Genomic DNA, 16,526 nt, shown 5'->3' on the forward strand with positions numbered 1-16,526 from the left:
TTAGTTCTAGCGGTTTCACTGGTAAATTCCCATTACTATATTTATTCACATTATTTTTATGTGTTAGTCCACGAGAAGACATTTTAGAGTGTTATTTAGTAGGTATGTTTGAACACTTTAGAGAAAGTCGCTGTGTTAAGGGCTGTGGGCCAGCCAGGTTATTATGGTCCCCACTGAAGCAGCTGACAGGCTAATTGGAGAGGTGAGACTCACCTGAAAATACAAACCAGCATGGTTTTAAAGATACCTTTAATCAATTTCTTATACTTTTTTTTTCTTCTTATACTTTTTAAGAAAGCTTTAAAGCATATTTCATGGTATTAAATTTTTATTATCTTATTGGTTAAAACATTTTGAAGAAGTCTGTACATACAGCCAAAGCACAATGAAAGATGAAATTTCACTTTGCAGTGAAATGTGTCCTGGACTTTACCCTTCACTCTGCAGCGGGTGGGCCTCATGTGCTCCCCTTACCTTGGAGGGTGTCTGAGGAATACGGAGGCCCCAGCCCTGGAGCTGTAGGCTGTCCGTCGGGCCCTTATACTTCATTTTTGTATTTCCCACCCCAGATTCTTCATCTCTTTGGAACCTTTTTTTCTCCTCTACTTCTGATTTTGTTTCTCTATTGCCTTAATCTGAATTATATTTGGCATTGCCTTTTTGCAGCTTGGTAGTGGATGAACCTGTAGGTCCTCATTCCTCTGCCTTTCTGCTTTGCCTCGTGCATGCTGTGGGTTTGCAGATCCTTAATATCCTAACATTCTTAACATCGTAATATTCAAACACCAAGCTGCATGTGGTCTTGAGGTAGCACAAGGCTCCAGGGGGAGCCCTTCACATGGTAGCTAGAGGGCGTTTCCCAGTTGTGCAAATCTGTAAGTGGTGACTCTGCCTGCCATGGCCAAGTGTGCCCTATAGGGACCATGAGCAGAGCAGCAGGAGAGTCCCGGACGCTGAGCAAGGAGTGTTGATGTGTCTTGTTACTTTTTTCACATACAGGGAGGCACGGTATTAATGGCTCATTCAGAGATCCTTGGCAGTTTTCAGAGAAGTTATATTCATGTTAGAAATGAACTTTAAAGGTCATTCGTGTGTGTGTGTGTGTGTATGTGTGTGCATGTGTAGAGACACATAAATGATTTGTACTTGCTATTTTAAACCTGTCAATGTGCGTGCAGAGCAAAATATAAGGTTTTTGAACAAATTTAAGTTGGGTGCAAATAAGTTACGCTTCTGGTTTTTGTTACTATTGTGAGACAGTAAAGGATGGATGGGAGAATTGGAATACTGGTGGAGAAGTGTTTGGTGGGGGAGGGGGGGCTCTTTAAACATTCAAGTATCTGTTAAATACTTACTTCCAAAGTACCCTCCTTAATAGTCTACTTCATTGTAAACTCTCATGTTACCAAACATGGTGCCAGTTGTCATAGAAAAGAAAATGCATATCAAAAATGACAACAGACTTTTGGTAGGTTCTGCTAACTTAGGTTTGTTATTTAAGATGTTAGACAGTTTTTGTTTAATTTTTAGACTCAGATACTTTTTATCATTATGTTAAATAATAGGAAAGAGCATCCTTTTTTTGTAACCAGTTCTCAGGTGTTATAATACTAGTGTGTATTGAGGTATTTTTTGCTTCAAGTTCCCATGAAAGGATATTTTTTAATTATTCCCTATTTTTAAAATTCTGGGATAAGCCTGGCTTCTGCTGGTTGAAGGCATGATGAAGACCGCAAAGCATGTGTGTTTGGGAGTGGGTGGATAGGCATGTTTGTGGGTCCTCAGTCTTCTCAGGGCGTTTTAGATAAACCAAGCACTGTCATTCCCTTACACACACATACACACACACCCAGCCAGAGTGGGTGTGTATCCATGGGTGGATACATGGGCCAACAGCATTTCTGCCACTCGGCCCATAGCACTGGCCAGCTGTCTGTGTCTAGCTGCTTCAGATCCCAGGCTGGATGTGGGCACTGTCCCCTGACCCCAGAGCTGCTGGCTGGACCGGGTGGTGGAGCTGTTCAGAGGGTCATTTTCAAATCTGGCTTCAAAGCCAGAGATACAGTGCCTCTATAGGAATCATAGATCATCTGGAGAGCGTGAGGCACAGAGGTTTTCTAGAAAAACAGAGATTTTAGAGAAGTTGCAATATTCTGTGACTCTAGAATCCTACAGTATTTACTTTCGAGGTCAATAAATTTTAAATATATGTATGTTACAGCTGTGGTAAAATTGTTCAAGTCATATCAAGGAAAAGGCTTTGGTGGGGTGGGAGAGGGGAGCTGGGGGCTTGTGTGGGTGAGGAAGGGAATGAATACTCATGCATTTTTAAAATACTTTTGCAAAACTGAGGTATTTCTTTAGCTTTGATGTTTCTCTGTTACTAGTTTGGAAAAATTATTATTGTTTTAGGTTCTTAAGATACTGTAGTGATAATTCACTTTTTTTGGCTCCTCGAAAATTTGTAATTATCTTCACTGTGAAACTTCTTTCTCTGTGAGGCTCATTTTCTGTTAATCTAGAAATGACTGAAATCCAAATTTTTAAGTGTGCTTGTAGAGCACTAAATATAGACTAAACCTTTCTTACAACTTTACACTAACTCACCATGAAGAGTCTTGAGATTGGTCCAAGGGAATTAAATGACTGCTTTCATGCTGTTCAGTAGGTGTCTCCCTTTTATGAAAAGACAAAACAGGCTTTAGTTATTTATTATAAACATCTACATGTAGGGCTGCTGTGACAAGGTACACAAACTTGGTGACTTAAAACAACAGGCATGTAGTGTCTCACAGTTCTAGAGGCTGCAGGTTTGAAATCAGGGTATCTGCCCAACTGGTTCCTCCTGCAGGCCAGGAGGAGGATCTGTTGCCGGTGGTCCTTAGGCGTTCCTTGGCTTGTAGACCCATCACCCGTCCCCACTATCCCTGTTCACACGTGTTCTCCCTGAATGTCCTCTCTTGTAGAGACCTGCCTCCTGCAGTGTGACACGATTTATAAGCATGGGCATGCTCTGAAGTCCTGGGAATTAGGGCTTCATCTTCTGTTTGGGGAGATACCATTTAACCCATCACAACTGCTTGAAGCCTGTGAGGTTATCCAGGGAGTGAGTTCCAAGGCATCGTCCAGGGATTTTTCTTGTTATACTTACTTATTTTAAACTGTGCTTGATTTTCACCATTTAGATTCCTCCTGAATCTTAGCTCCAGATTATCCACAGCTAGGTGGTAGGAACACAAGTAACTTAAGTTTATGTGTATAAGACAAGGACTTGTCTTAAGCCACGGTAAAGGTTTGTTTATTTTTTAGATTTTATTTATTTATTCATGAGAGAGAGAAAGAGAGAGAGGCAGAGACACAGGCAGAGGGAGAAGCAGCCTCCATGCAGGGGACCCAACGTGGGACACGATCCCGGGTCCCCAGAATCATGACCTGGGCCGAAGGTGGTGCTAAACCACTGCGCCACCGGGGCTGCCCAGTAAAGGTTTTTTAAGCCGATCCCAGGGTATATATCATGATTTGATTTCTAGTTGCCCAAGATTTGGATTTCTTGCATGGAAATTGCTCTTAAAGTTCTATAATACTTTTGTATTAATCTGTAGATGTTTTGATAAATCTTTCTCTCAGTGTGAATTTTTTTCTAGCAGTAAAAGTGATTTGGAATGAACTTTAGTGAATTCATTAGTAACCCAATTGAGTAATGGTCCTTTTGGTAAACAGGTAGCCATAGTTATAATGATACATTCCTATGGGGTTTAGAAATTCATTTTGAGAACAGTTCCAAAGCAGATTGAGTATTTTTAAATTTTACTCCCTAGATAAGTAGAACTATAATTTTAAAACATACTGTTATTTTTAAAAATACATATTATGCTGAACATCAGTGTGTGCTTGTCCGTGAAGCTTGTCCTCCTCAAACTAGTCTTTGTTCCTGTAGCAGGAATGTTGCTGAAACTGGTCAAAAACTAGTCACGGATAGGTGTTAGGTACTATGTGTAGATAGTTCATTATGCGAATTTAAGTTACGTTGGTGATGTGAATTCATGTGGAAAAGGAAGACTCTATTGGAATAATCACTGTAAAGTTGCTTTACATTTACATTCCATTTTATTTCACACCACTGTGTCCTTCTGAATTTTCCCAGGAGTGTTTGATGGAGGAAGTGGATCACTCAGTATCTATAATTGTAAATGGGTTTAAGTATCACAAGACTCAGGGTTTTTATTTCCAAATGCATATGTCTTTGAAAATCTATAAATTCATTTTTAATCATTTATCAATCATAACTTACAGCGGGCATGAATCTAAGGGATATATAAGTGGGTGATAATTCTCTGTATTTGATTATAGCAGGAAAATTTCAAGAATGTTGTTAGGAAGTCATAAAATGTGTCTGCCCTGTGAAAATATCCTATGTTGTCTAAAGGGTGATAACTTGGTATTTTTCCAGACACATCTTTTACGGTAATTTATCTATATTAATAACTTCTGGAACATATAGCAGCATACAAGGTCCTAGAAGTTGTATAGCACATGTCTCATCTGCTGTCAGCTAATCCTGGCCTCTAACTAGTGTGAAAGTGTAAACATGAATCTTCATACACAAACGCCCCATTCTGTCTCTACGCATAGTGAAAAGGCAGTCTTCCTCAGGGAGTGTCTTCTCCAGAGATTTCTCCCCAGCTGCACATGCTTTCTTTCTTATCTCCCGGCAGAAACCAGGTTTGGAAAAGACTACTCAGGTTGAATTCTTGGGGACACCCCTGCCTGCAAACATTCAGTTCCTTGGGGTCGTGTGGCTGGTAGTAGAGTGTGGATGGCCTGGCCCATGCACCTCTCAGGAGAGTCTTCTCTTGCACACCACAGGCATCGTACACTGCACTGCCCTTTTCAGTGTGCAAGGCTGAATTTTGGGAAATTGTCAGTTTGAACCCACAGACACTGCAGTTTAATAACAACTCAGCCGTAATAGCATGACATAAGAGCTGTGCTCTGGAATCAGATTTCTGTATTGACCTGACCCTTTCACTTTCTGGGAACCTTGACAAGTGATGATTGATTGATATATATATATATATATATATATATATATATATATATATATATATAGGCAGTTTATTTCATTTATCTTTGAAAATGGGGGAGGGGAGTCTGGAGAAGTGGGCCAAGGGTAGGGTCAGTTGACCCCCTGGGGAACTGGTCCCTGTTCCTGGCCTTAGTCCTAGGGGCGCGTACTGTGTGTAGGATGTATAGGGCCCAGTCCACCCTTCAGGGCCGGCAGGCTCTGCCTGGATGTCAGATGCTGTTCTCAGCCAGTCCTCACTCATGGGGAGCCAGCAGTTTCAAGATGGGGAGAATGAGGAATGCAGGGGAGTCTGGTTGGTCATAAGCACCCGACCTGACAGACGGCAGCCAGCATTTAAACTCCTCTTGCTATCCATCCACGTGCATTACAGACATTCTGCTCAGCTACAAGCACCTTGAGGTCTCCTTCCGCATGGAGCAGGCAGGCATGTAACAGGGAACAGAGAGTTTGTGTACAGCTTGGGAATGAAAAGGTTGACTTTAACCAACAGTATCTATAGCAGCGTTGTGCCAAATTGCCATTGTGTTTCTGTCCACCCAGAATGTCATGGCTCCTTTCCTCACATTGCTTCATCAGTGTGCGGTTCTTTTGGGTTCAGAGTGGGTTTTGCCATGTTTGCTTGTATGACCAAGTCACCAAGGAAATAGGATACCCACGTTTGTCACCTTTAAAAAAAAAAAAGTGCACACCATGCCTCATCTTCCATATCTGCAGGGAAACCAGAACCCACTCCCCACACACCATAGGCTGCTTTGAGGGTGAGGAGTACATAACCTGTGGGAAGATGGGAAGGCTCTTCAGAAATGTCAGCTACCTCTGTCGTGACTAGCATGGTTGTTTGTGTTTGCTGTTATTTTTGTTGTTGATATAAGCATTCCTAAAGGCAAAAAAAAATCTGACCAAATGTGGACTAGAATGATGAAGTACAGATTAAGGCCAGCTGAAAACGAGAAAGCAGTGTGCTCTTTTGCCAACTTCACCAGATCTGTGAGACAGGCATAAAAATGCTTAAGGATTTTGTATGATTCAAGATGCCCAGAAACATGCATGGTACTACACATGTCCCTGGGCATGAGAGGAAGTTATCTGAAAGTCTGAACGTAGACCAGTGCTTTCTGTAGCAAGTCTACCTTTGGAACAACAATGGTAAAGGTGGCATCTTTCACCTTCGCATGTGTTGTATTTGGCACTGGATGGAAAACTGCTATTTTTACTGATGGACCACTTTGTTTTTTAATATTTTGTTCCTTTAGGTGAACTAATCTTACATCTTTACTAGTAATGCCTTCTCCTTTCTGCAGGTTGGAAATTTACTAATTTAAGATAATTTTCAAAGCAGTGATGTACATGTAAGAGGAAATGCAGAAGTTGTTTATAAATGGGAAAGTTTGTTTATAAATGGGATAGGTAAAATTATTTCCATTTAGAAAGGGAGACAAAGAATGGTGTAAACATATGACAGTTGACATTTTCGCCCTTAGAAGTTAGCCATGCTGTGAACTGGGGATGAACTGTTAGGTCCTGGGGCTTCCCCACCCCCTGTGCAGTAATGAGACCCCACACATGCCCTTGCACACCGAGACACAGATTCGCGTATGTTCACATGACATTTTACTATTTAAGATAGCTTATTAATGTTTTATTTCACCAAGGACACCTCTTCTCTTTCCCATTCTCTCGTTCTAGAAGGCCAGCAATGATGCTAGTCAGAGTGATACAAGCATCTCATCAGCAGAACCAAAGAGCAAAAGCAGCCTCCACTTGCTGGCCCATGAGACAAAAATTGGATCTTTCTTAAGTAACAAAAATCTAGACGTCAAAGACAAAGCTGGTCTTTGTCCAGATGATGATATGGAAGGGGATTCTTTCTTTGATGATCCCATTCCTAAACCAGAGAAAACTTATGGTTGGTGAGTAAACTCTTATTTTTGGATTTTAAAAAAATGAGCTCCTAAACCTTCTGTAATTACTGAATATGTAAGTCTGATTTTCTCTCCTTAAAGCCTTTATGTTGTAAAACAATTCCAGGTGGCAAAAAACCTGGGTATTAACGATTTCTGTAAGTGTATACTGAGTGCCTGTCATATGCCAGGTACTGTTTCAGATACAAGATGTAGCAGTTAAAACACAAACACTCCTGCCTCCAGAAGCTTATGCTCTTGTGGACAGAGGCTAAAGAAGTGATCCCAACATGCTGTGTGGGTGGATGCAGCCAGAGTGATAGGGACCAAGCTAAAGGGGGGGGGGTGAGTGTGTGGAAGTATGTGCTGTTCAGTTAGAGCCTCAGGACAGGGACCACCTCGCTTCAAGGGGGTGAGTCAGCCAGGTGGATACCTGAGCTCTCAGAACTCTGGGGAGAGGTGGTGACAGGTGTCAGAGATCGGCTAGGGGCAGTTGTGGACACAGACTCTGGAGGGGGATGCAGTGCTTACCCTAGCAGGAGTGTGGCTTTACCCTGAGGGAGCCTGGGAGCCCCGGGATCTGAGAGCAGCAGAGTCACTGGCTCACCTGCCTGCTGAGTCTCCAGCTGGGAAGCTGTCAGGATAATCCAGGTGGAAGATAGTGGCATAGGTGGTAAGAAATAGGTGGTTTGGGAATATCTTTTGAGGTTAGCTCTGAAAGGATATGCTGATGAGTGTTAGAGAATGAAGTGACATCAAGAGAAGTTCAGGGTTTTCAGCTGAATAATTAGACGGTTGAAAACACCACGGACAGGTAAAGAGTGAAGAGCAAGCATGGGCTGCACAGGTATGCCAGGTGACCGTCTAGAACTCACTTCTGATGTGTCAAAGGTGGGAAGGTTGCTAAGGCAGAGGTCAAGCCCACTGTGGGGAAAGGGTCTAGGAGTTAGGGGAGACATCTTCATTTTCAAGCCTGCTGGAGATGGTCACCTGGGGAGTGGCAGTGTGGAGGTGAGCGAGGTGGGGAGAAGAGGGAAGGGGACTAAGGGGACCCAAGAGAGGTGTTCTTGAAGGAGGAGGCTGGAATGGGTCCCTGAGCTAAGTGCTGAAAGTCAGCCATTGCACGTAGCCCTGTGTAGCTGGGGATAATGGGATTGTGGGGATGCGGGGGACAGGGTATCAAAGATTAGGGTGGGTTCAGGAAAGGATGGCGGGGATTGTAAGTGGGGAGCATTTTCCCGGTAAGTGTGTTGTACAGGGGTGTGAAGGAGCAGGGTGTTGAGAAATAATGTGGAATATCCCAGGGTGCATGTCTACAGAGAATAGTCCACTGTTAGGAGAGGGAGTGATATGCTGAGGGGTGGGGGAGAGTCTGGTTCCCACACTGCTGTGCTTAGGTGCACAGGGTAGCACCCAGTGCGGAGGCTGTCTGCTGGAATGAGGGGGCATGTGGGTGCCCTTGTGGGCAGGTGGGTGGGTGTGCCAGGAGTAGCCTGAAGGTTCCCACCGAGTGGGTGGGGGCAGAGCAGGGCTGGAGAGGAGGCCTCAGGATGTAGGAAGTGGTCAGGAGGGGTTGAGGAGGGTGGGCCGTGGGTGTGGAGGGCGGTGGTGGGGCAGGTAGACACCTGCTTGAGGGCGGGGAGTGCAGGATGTCGGGGAGGTCAGCTGTGCAGGTCAGGTCACCTCTTGGGCCATCCCTTCCCTGCCTTGCTGCATGCTGGAGGGGGCTTCTGATAAAACTCACACTGAAGAGGACAGAGCAATTTAATTTGTAAGACGTCAAACTGTTTTAGAGAGCTGAGCGGATTTCTCACTGGTAAGTTGCCATTTGGATTTGCTGATGATAGTGCTCAGCCTGCGTTGCCCTGTAGGAATACTTAATGATTTTGAATCTATGAAATATTTAACCTTTTTCCCCAGCACTGTGTGCATATGTGATATGTATATTTAAGTTGCTTATGTCTTAGTGTGACCTTTAACTGTCCACTTGTTTCTTGTTAGGAGAAGTGAACCTAGTAAGCAAGCAGGAAGCCTTGCATCACTCTCCGACGCGCCCCCCCTGAAAAGTGGACTCAGCTCCCTTGCTGGAGCCCCCTCACTGAAAGACTCTGAAAGTGAGTGCCTGGAAGCCCCCGGTCTCCTTACTGAAGACGCGGACTTTGAGGACTGAGGATGTGTTTTCTCTTAAGTACTAAGAAAGCCCATAATTTTAAAACCAGCGACATTTCCTCTTCACTACTTCTTAGTATGGTCACGTTTGCTTCATCATTTTGTATTCTGTTTCTCTGTGCCATCAGAATATTTTTTGGAAATTGGCTTTTTAGCTGCCTTGTATAGTAAATGTAGTATTTTTAAATCATTTTCCTCTTGTTGAACATTTAGATTGATTTGAGTAGAACTTAAATTCAGTTCTTAATAATTTGTTTTATAGATTTTGTGGTACCACAGTAATTGTCATAGGAATGTTAAAATATTCAGTTAAAATATTCAGACCCTTTAGCTATTTGGGTCTAATGTGTCTTTTTTTTTTTTTTTCTACCTTGGATATTGGCATCATTTTGTGAATGTGATTTTTAAAATTTATTTATTTTTTCATCATGATAAGTGTCCTCTTTAGTCCCCATCACCTGTTGCTTAAATCCTACATACCAGTGAGATCATACAGTATTTGTCTTTCTCTGACTGACCTGTTTCACTTAGCATTATACTCTGTTGCTCTATTTATGTTGTTGCAGATGGCAAGACTTCATTCTTTGGAATATGAATCTGACGTTTTTACATGTAGCAGGGAGGTGGGTTTTTAGAAAGATACAGGATAGCTACACCACAGTTTATTTCCTGCCTCCCCCCAACACACAGGTGGCAACAAGACCAAGGAAAGCACAGCCTTAAATATGTAGATACGTAGGTGAACTTTGTTTACCACAGTAAATATAATCGACCGTGTGTTCAGAGCATAAGTGTGCCTCTTTTGAGAACGTTTTCTAAAAAGCAGATCTTTATTAGGAAACTGTGATGTGATTTTGCATAACTTTGCAATATTTATTAACCTTTTATTTATTTTTTAAAAAGATTTTATTATTCAAAGAGACCGAGAGAGAGAGAGAGAGAGAGAGGCAGAGACACAAACGCAGGCAGAGGGAGAAGCAGGCTCCATGCAGAGAGCCTGACGTGGGGCTCAATCCCGGGTCTCTAGGATCACGCCCTGGGCTGAAGGTGGCGTTAAACTGCTGAGCCACCTGGGGCTGCCCTTACTAACCTTTTAATATCACATATTATGGCAGTAGGATTTGCCATAGGACAGGTGAAGGAGGTGACGTGTGGCTGCTTTTAGCTATCTAGCAAACTCATTGTGTGCTTGCTAATGCACGCCCATCAGTTTACCTCTTGTTCTTCTTTCTCCTCGCCTTTGTCACCCACAGTAGGGGTTGAGGATGTCACAATCACGTCACTCTTAACACTGATCAGGGAATAATGATGTGGAAGGGACATTGAGCACTTGGGACTGAAGAAATAAAACCAGTGAAGTCAGTTTGGTCAGTGAAAAAGCAGTTGAATTAAAGCAACGTTGAGAAGTTCAGAGGAAAGTAAAATTGATGAGAGAAATGAACTCATACTGGTGAGGCTCGTTATAGACAGTGATGCTGGTTAGTTGGGCTGGAAAGTATTTTATTTTCTAATAAAGACTGGTGTTTGTGTGGTGAATGAGGAGATGCAATGCATGACACCAGCAATCATTCATCAGAGCTTGTACTTCTTTCTTGGTGTTCCATTATGGCATTTTAGTCATAAACTCTATGCTGAAGAAAAATGGCATGATTTAGAGACTGTTGTATTCTAAAAGTCAATTTAGTGTGAATATTTTTCCTTTACAGGTAAAAGAGGAAACACAGTGTTGAAAGACCTGAAACTGGTCAATGATAAAATTGGATCGCTCGGGTTAGGTAACTAGATTTCTAATTTTAGTGTTGGTTGCTTGAAGGCAATTATTTTTTAGAATAAAATCTTAACTGAAGTGGCTTAGTCTTAGTGTGCACTTCATGATGAGATGTTTGGGTAGTCTTCATGAACCCAGAGTTACTCCATATGCCACCATAGAGCTTGGGTTGTAGTAGGGAGGATCTCCATGAAACAGGTCCCTCCAAATACCTGGCCTGTTAGCGAGTCAACATGCACTGGTAGGAAAACAGGTCATAGGGTGACTTATCTTGGCCTAGGCATTTTGGAAAAGCCTCACCTAAGAAGTGACTTATCTCCCAAGACCTGATGGGTAAGGGCACTGAGGACAATTTGAGCAAAGGCGGTCATTTTTTTTTTAAATTTTTTTGAAGATTTATTTGAGAAAGAGTGCCTAAGGGGAAGGAGAGAATGTCAGGCAGACTCCCCACTGAGCACAGAGCCTGACCTGACTGGGGCTTGATCTCTCAACCCTGAGATCATGATCTGAGCTGAAACCAAGAGTTGGATGCTCAACTGACAACTGACTGAGCCTCCTGATGTGGCCGCCCTCCCCACCCCCACCATCCCCTGCCCCTCAGAGCATATCTTCCCACAGGGGTTGGATGTTTCAGAAGATAGAAACTACACGCCTCTTCCTTGTTCTCCTGCACTCCTGCCCCTCCCCCCAAGCATGACCTGCCAGCCCTTCTGCTCTCACCTCCCTCCTCCACCCCCCAGATTGATTATTTTGAGCTTGTACTGGCTTCCTCACTGTTTTCCAAACCACCGCACCTTCCCTATATCTGGGCCTTTGCACATGTCTCTTCTTGGAACCACTTTCCCAATAATTTGTACGTCTGGTACTTTATTTAGGTTTCCACTCAGGGTTCTCTCCACCCACTCTAATGGCATCTGGTTTGTCCAGCTCTCAGCTGCCTCCTTTAAAAAAAATTATTTATTTGATACAGAGTGTGCACATGTGGAGGACGGGCAGAGGGACTTTATAAATAGTAAACGTACAGTGTGGTTAAGCTTTTGGGTACTTGGAATAAAAAAATTAGCTACATTTCATGACACACATTTTATTTCCCAAGCAGTTTATCTGGTCCTTTGTTTTCATATTATATATGGTTAATAATAGTATTTCTGATTCTGGAGACTTCTTTTTAAATGATGCAATATTATTCATTGATGCAGTGTTTCCTGAAAGGAATTTGTGTATATGATCACAGATAAATTGTGGAGCATGTCGGTATAAATATATTTTTTCTTCACCTTACCAGGCACTGGAGAGGAAGATGACTACATTGATGACTTTAACAGGTGAGAAAAGTAGTTGGGCAGTAGGTACATCGTGAATAGTTTCTGACCCAGAGAGGTGTGGCCATTCCATTCATGCTTATTTTAGGGTAATCGGCGCTCTCATTCATACTGGTTGCAGTTGGAGAGACGAGGATAGTTATAAAATTAGTTAAAATTCTAGTTATAGAATTATAAATTGGACTTGTTTTTTTTTTTAGAGAGAATCTTTTTTTTTTTTAATTTTTTTTCTATTTATTTATGATAGTCACACAGAGAGAGAGAGAGAGAGGGAGAGAGAGAGAGAGGGAGAGAGAGAGAGAGAGAGAGAGGCAGAGATATAGGCAAAGGGAGAAGCAGGCTCCATGCACCGGAGCCCGACGTGGGATTCGATCCCGGGACTCCAGGATCGCGCCCTGGGCCAAAGGCGGGCGCTAAACCACCGCGCCACCCAGGGATCCCCTATAAATTGGACTTTGAAGCCTATTTTCGTTTTGCACTAGGATGTGAACAAATGTGTTATGTCCAGGAGGCCTGATAGGCGTGGGTAAAGCAGGGGCCCCAAGGAAGTGTCATGGGGTTGCTCCCAGGTGTTAGGTGCTGTGGGACATGAGGTCCTGGACATCATGGATTGGCAGCCACACGCAGCTCCTGTTTTGATTCAGATAACGTCTCTTACTTTGTTGGTTTAGATAGCCTTTTTACATATGTAACATAACCCATGCATTGTTGGAGAGTTTGGAAATACTTATTACGGATTTGATTAGAACTTTTAAACTAGAGTCTGAGAATTTTACACAATTGACAGGGTTTTTTTCCCCCCAATTGGGAGTTTATGTTTACTTTTTAACAGAATAATTTATTGTTAAACAATTTTTTTGAGAGACGGGCATGATGTGGTAGATGAAATTTTAAAAGTCTGTGTTGCATCTTCCTTGACTTGTGTCCTGGTCACCTTTATGGACACCTTTTTCTTGTCTCTCGAAGTGACTCACCTGTTTGTGTTGCCCTCACTAGTTACTTAAGGATCAAGTGAGATAATATGTATGAAATCATATTTAATATTGTTTTATTATATTTTATTTAAATGTTTATATTCAACGTTCTTTTTCCTTTTTCTTTCTCTCAAACTAGTACCAGCCATCGATCAGAGAAAAGTGAGCTGAGTATTGGTGAAGAGATCGAAGAAGATCTTTCTGTGGAAATCGATGACCTCAATACCAGTGATAAAGTGGGTGTGCGCGTTGCTTGCCGAGTGCTGTGTGTGTGTGTCTCATCCTTATTTACTGCAGAGCTCTAAACAGTTTACGCAGATTAGGAGACAGTTGAAAGTTGTGACAGGACAGTTCCTGGCCCAAGTCCTGGAGTCAGAAATGGCCTCCTCAGTGGTATAGTCAGCAGAAACAAGAGGTCCTGTTTGGAAACGTCAGGGTGGAAATTGGCACAGGTCCAAGGGTGCTGTGATGGCAGAGGTGAAGCCGCGTTTCAGCAGGCAGGTCAGGGCTGGTGCAGAAGTCCCACAGGGGATGATGCAGCAGGAGTGCAGGCCGGCTGAAAGGTTAGGATCTCCATCCTGGAGATCCACTTTCCACATACTTAGATGTGTGTGAGACGCGGGGTCAGGGAGCACCTCAGGATCTCCTGTGGGCGCCCATACACAGCTGCACCCTGCTCCCGTGAGTGCCTCTGGGCTTGTGGGTTGCTACAGCCTAAAGGGAGCGAACCTTCCGGAATGAGGAGGGCTCTCCAAATGCTTGTGACCATCAAGGAATGAGCAGGCAGGGGAAAGCCTTTGAGAGAGGCGTGTTTTACAATGAAAACAGCACATCTGAGGCAGCAGCATCTGGGCACCTATTTTATGTGCTGTGTTTTCTTAGGCAGGCTTTAATCTTCAATCTTTGGTTGGTTTGTGAGATGGAAATGGGAATGCCTGCCTCACTGGATTGTTGGCGAGGGTGAGTGAGAGCTCTTGACACGTTGAGCGGCTTCCAGTGGCCAGCCTCTTACTTGTGCGCCTCATGCCACCCTCAGGAGGCCATGGCATGCTGCTATGAAGATACCAGAGGAGCTCCGGAGGGATATGTTAGCTGGTTTTTTGTTAATGTAGAGTTTTGCTGTTAGGTCAGCCTTTTGGTAATTCTCACAGATTTCAACATAGAAGGTGAATATGAAGCAGTTTGTAGATTATAAGATAATACTTAAATTATAGCAAGTATTTTAAGGATTATTTATAACTCTGCTTGCATTCTAATACCCGTTCTTCTTTTTCTTTTGAACAACAAAGCTTGATGACCTGACACAGGACCTGACTGTGTCCCAGCTCAGTGATGTTGCGGATTATCTGGAAGATGTTGCATAGCCGTGAAGGAAGGAAGTATTCTCATCAACAAAGGACAAAGGACTCTGATCAGTTCCATTTTTTTTTCCCCAGACAATCACTCTTTGCTGGAATGTCTGCTCCCTATTGGTGCCTTGTGTTTCAAAAAGACTTCAGATATTTTTAAAAATTAAGTTTTCATTATACTAAACAAAATGCTTCCTACTTGAGCCCATGTGTAGAAGATATGATATTCTTGATTTGATTTGGCTACACATTTCTCTGTGGAAATTTGATTATCTACAACTCAAATTCATTACAAGGACTGAACCCATGAAAATACGAGTATTAAGAGCTTACTGAAAAGTGTCAATAAAGCTGTAGGTTCACACAACTCTGTGTGTGTGTGTGTGGCTTTAGCCATCCAGAGTCAAAGCATATTTGATATTAGGTGGTTGTACAGATAGTTGGCAAAGTGACCTGAAGCTTATTACCGAAAGTTAGATTTGATATGTCAGCTTTATTTTGTATTTCCTTCCATCTGGAAGGGTTATTAGACCATTAAGGTTTATATATTAAAATGTGTTCTACTTAGTTTGCTTGTTTTGAAGAAATCTAGAGGTCGTTACGACTTCTAATCCACGGAGTTGACGCTGACAACGTTCGTGGTCCCTGCCCCTGTAGTAGAAGAAGCCGTTAGCCGAGGGCTGTCTTCGTTATCATTGTAACTTATTGTGTGTAAAGATGCCTGGAAGCGTATTTAATACCAAAATGCATCTGAAACCGTCAAGCAGTGCTTTCATTTCAGATCTGTCAGTCGATTGTATTAAAATTCAAATTGGACTGTAACAGTAGTAGTGGCCTAGGACTGTACCCGGTGTGACGAGCTTTGGACGCTGCACGGTCTCCTCGCCGCCCTTTCCCGACGGAGCCAGCGCTGGACTCAATGCTCCTGCTGTGCTGCTGCCCGTGGGGCCGCAACCTTCACTGCGCTGGAAGTGAGGTGTGTGTGTGCCCACTCACATAAGGGAAGCTGTGATTGTGTGCTACATTTTGTACTTTTTTATTTGAATTAAATTATGTTTTTTTTTAATTAAAAGTCACCCTTATTAATAAAGAGAGTGATTTCAGTAAATGAGCAGACTTCGTGGTTCATCGAGTGCCAGGTTTTCATTTCATCTCTGCCTCAATGTTACAGAAATCGTTGCTGGGTCCTCATTACGTGAAGGGAAGCCATAGCAGATGGTTAAGGTTCTCTAACATGACCGTGTGATTGTGTAACATCTAGGTGAACCTGAGCCAGGAGCGCTGAGAGGAAGTAGAACAGAAAGTGGGCCAGGTGAGCCGGGAGCGGCCGTGTGGGTCTGGCCTCGCCTTGTGGCGTGCGATGTGACCCGGTGCTCGTTACGAGTGCGTTTCCCTGGCTGGCCTCTGCAAGCAGTCACCTCCGGTAGCCTGTAGTGTGTGCTGCTGTTCTGGGCCCCTGCAATCTGTGTCAGCTGGGACTTATTTTTGTGATACCCAATAACAGATTTCAGTGAAATGGTTTGAAAGGAAAGCAGGAGGCAGCTTTTGAAATTTCTGGGTGACTTAGCAGCGTCAGAGATTTGTTGTTCTCTGGTCACGCGGAAAATTTGGCCCTTTAATGAGACCTGGGAGGAGCCACCTCCCTCATCACCGCACACCCCTAGTCGAGTGATGTCAAATAACTTCGAATCCAGTGACGACAATGTCCATTTCCCCACGCGCTCCTCAATGAGTTAGGTTTCAAATGACTAATATTTTTTGTTCAGAAATACATTTTGACATACTAATCACGAATCACATTTTTATGGTGAAACCTGACTTTCATGGTGGCATTTTTCAAGTGTGAGGTGTCGTTTTACTGGTGATGACTCAACATGAATAAAAACCTTTTCTTCTGTCCTGTTCCTCTGCCTGTTGTGACCTGTGGCCGCTGTGGGCCTGGGTCTGGCAGCGGCCA

At 43.2% G+C, this 16,526-nt stretch overlaps 1 protein-coding gene across 5 annotated transcripts in view; it reads left to right on the forward strand.

The window, feature by feature from the left end:
* The window catches only part of CEP43 (centrosomal protein 43), a 30,085-nt gene extending 14,408 nt beyond the window's left edge, over positions 1-15,677 (forward strand). For 4 of the 5 annotated variants that reach the window (XM_055310965.1, XM_055310967.1, XM_055310966.1 and 1 more), the window contains 6 exons: positions 6,773-6,996; positions 8,989-9,101; positions 10,863-10,931; positions 12,210-12,249; positions 13,360-13,456; positions 14,510-15,677. In XM_055310965.1, the coding sequence (XP_055166940.1) occupies positions 6,773-6,996; positions 8,989-9,101; positions 10,863-10,931; positions 12,210-12,249; positions 13,360-13,456; positions 14,510-14,584 (618 nt within the window). In that variant the 3' untranslated portion in view covers positions 14,585-15,677. The remainder of the gene's footprint in view (positions 1-6,772; positions 6,997-8,988; positions 9,102-10,862; positions 10,932-12,209; positions 12,250-13,359; positions 13,457-14,509) is intronic. The other variant, XM_055310968.1, reaches the window with a different exon arrangement.
* Positions 15,678-16,526: the final 849 nt, after the last annotated feature.

This window comes from Nyctereutes procyonoides, unplaced genomic scaffold, assembly GCF_905146905.1.
Source record: "Nyctereutes procyonoides isolate TBG_1078 unplaced genomic scaffold, NYPRO_anot_genome, whole genome shotgun sequence".
NCBI classification, from domain to species: domain Eukaryota; kingdom Metazoa; phylum Chordata; class Mammalia; order Carnivora; family Canidae; genus Nyctereutes; species Nyctereutes procyonoides.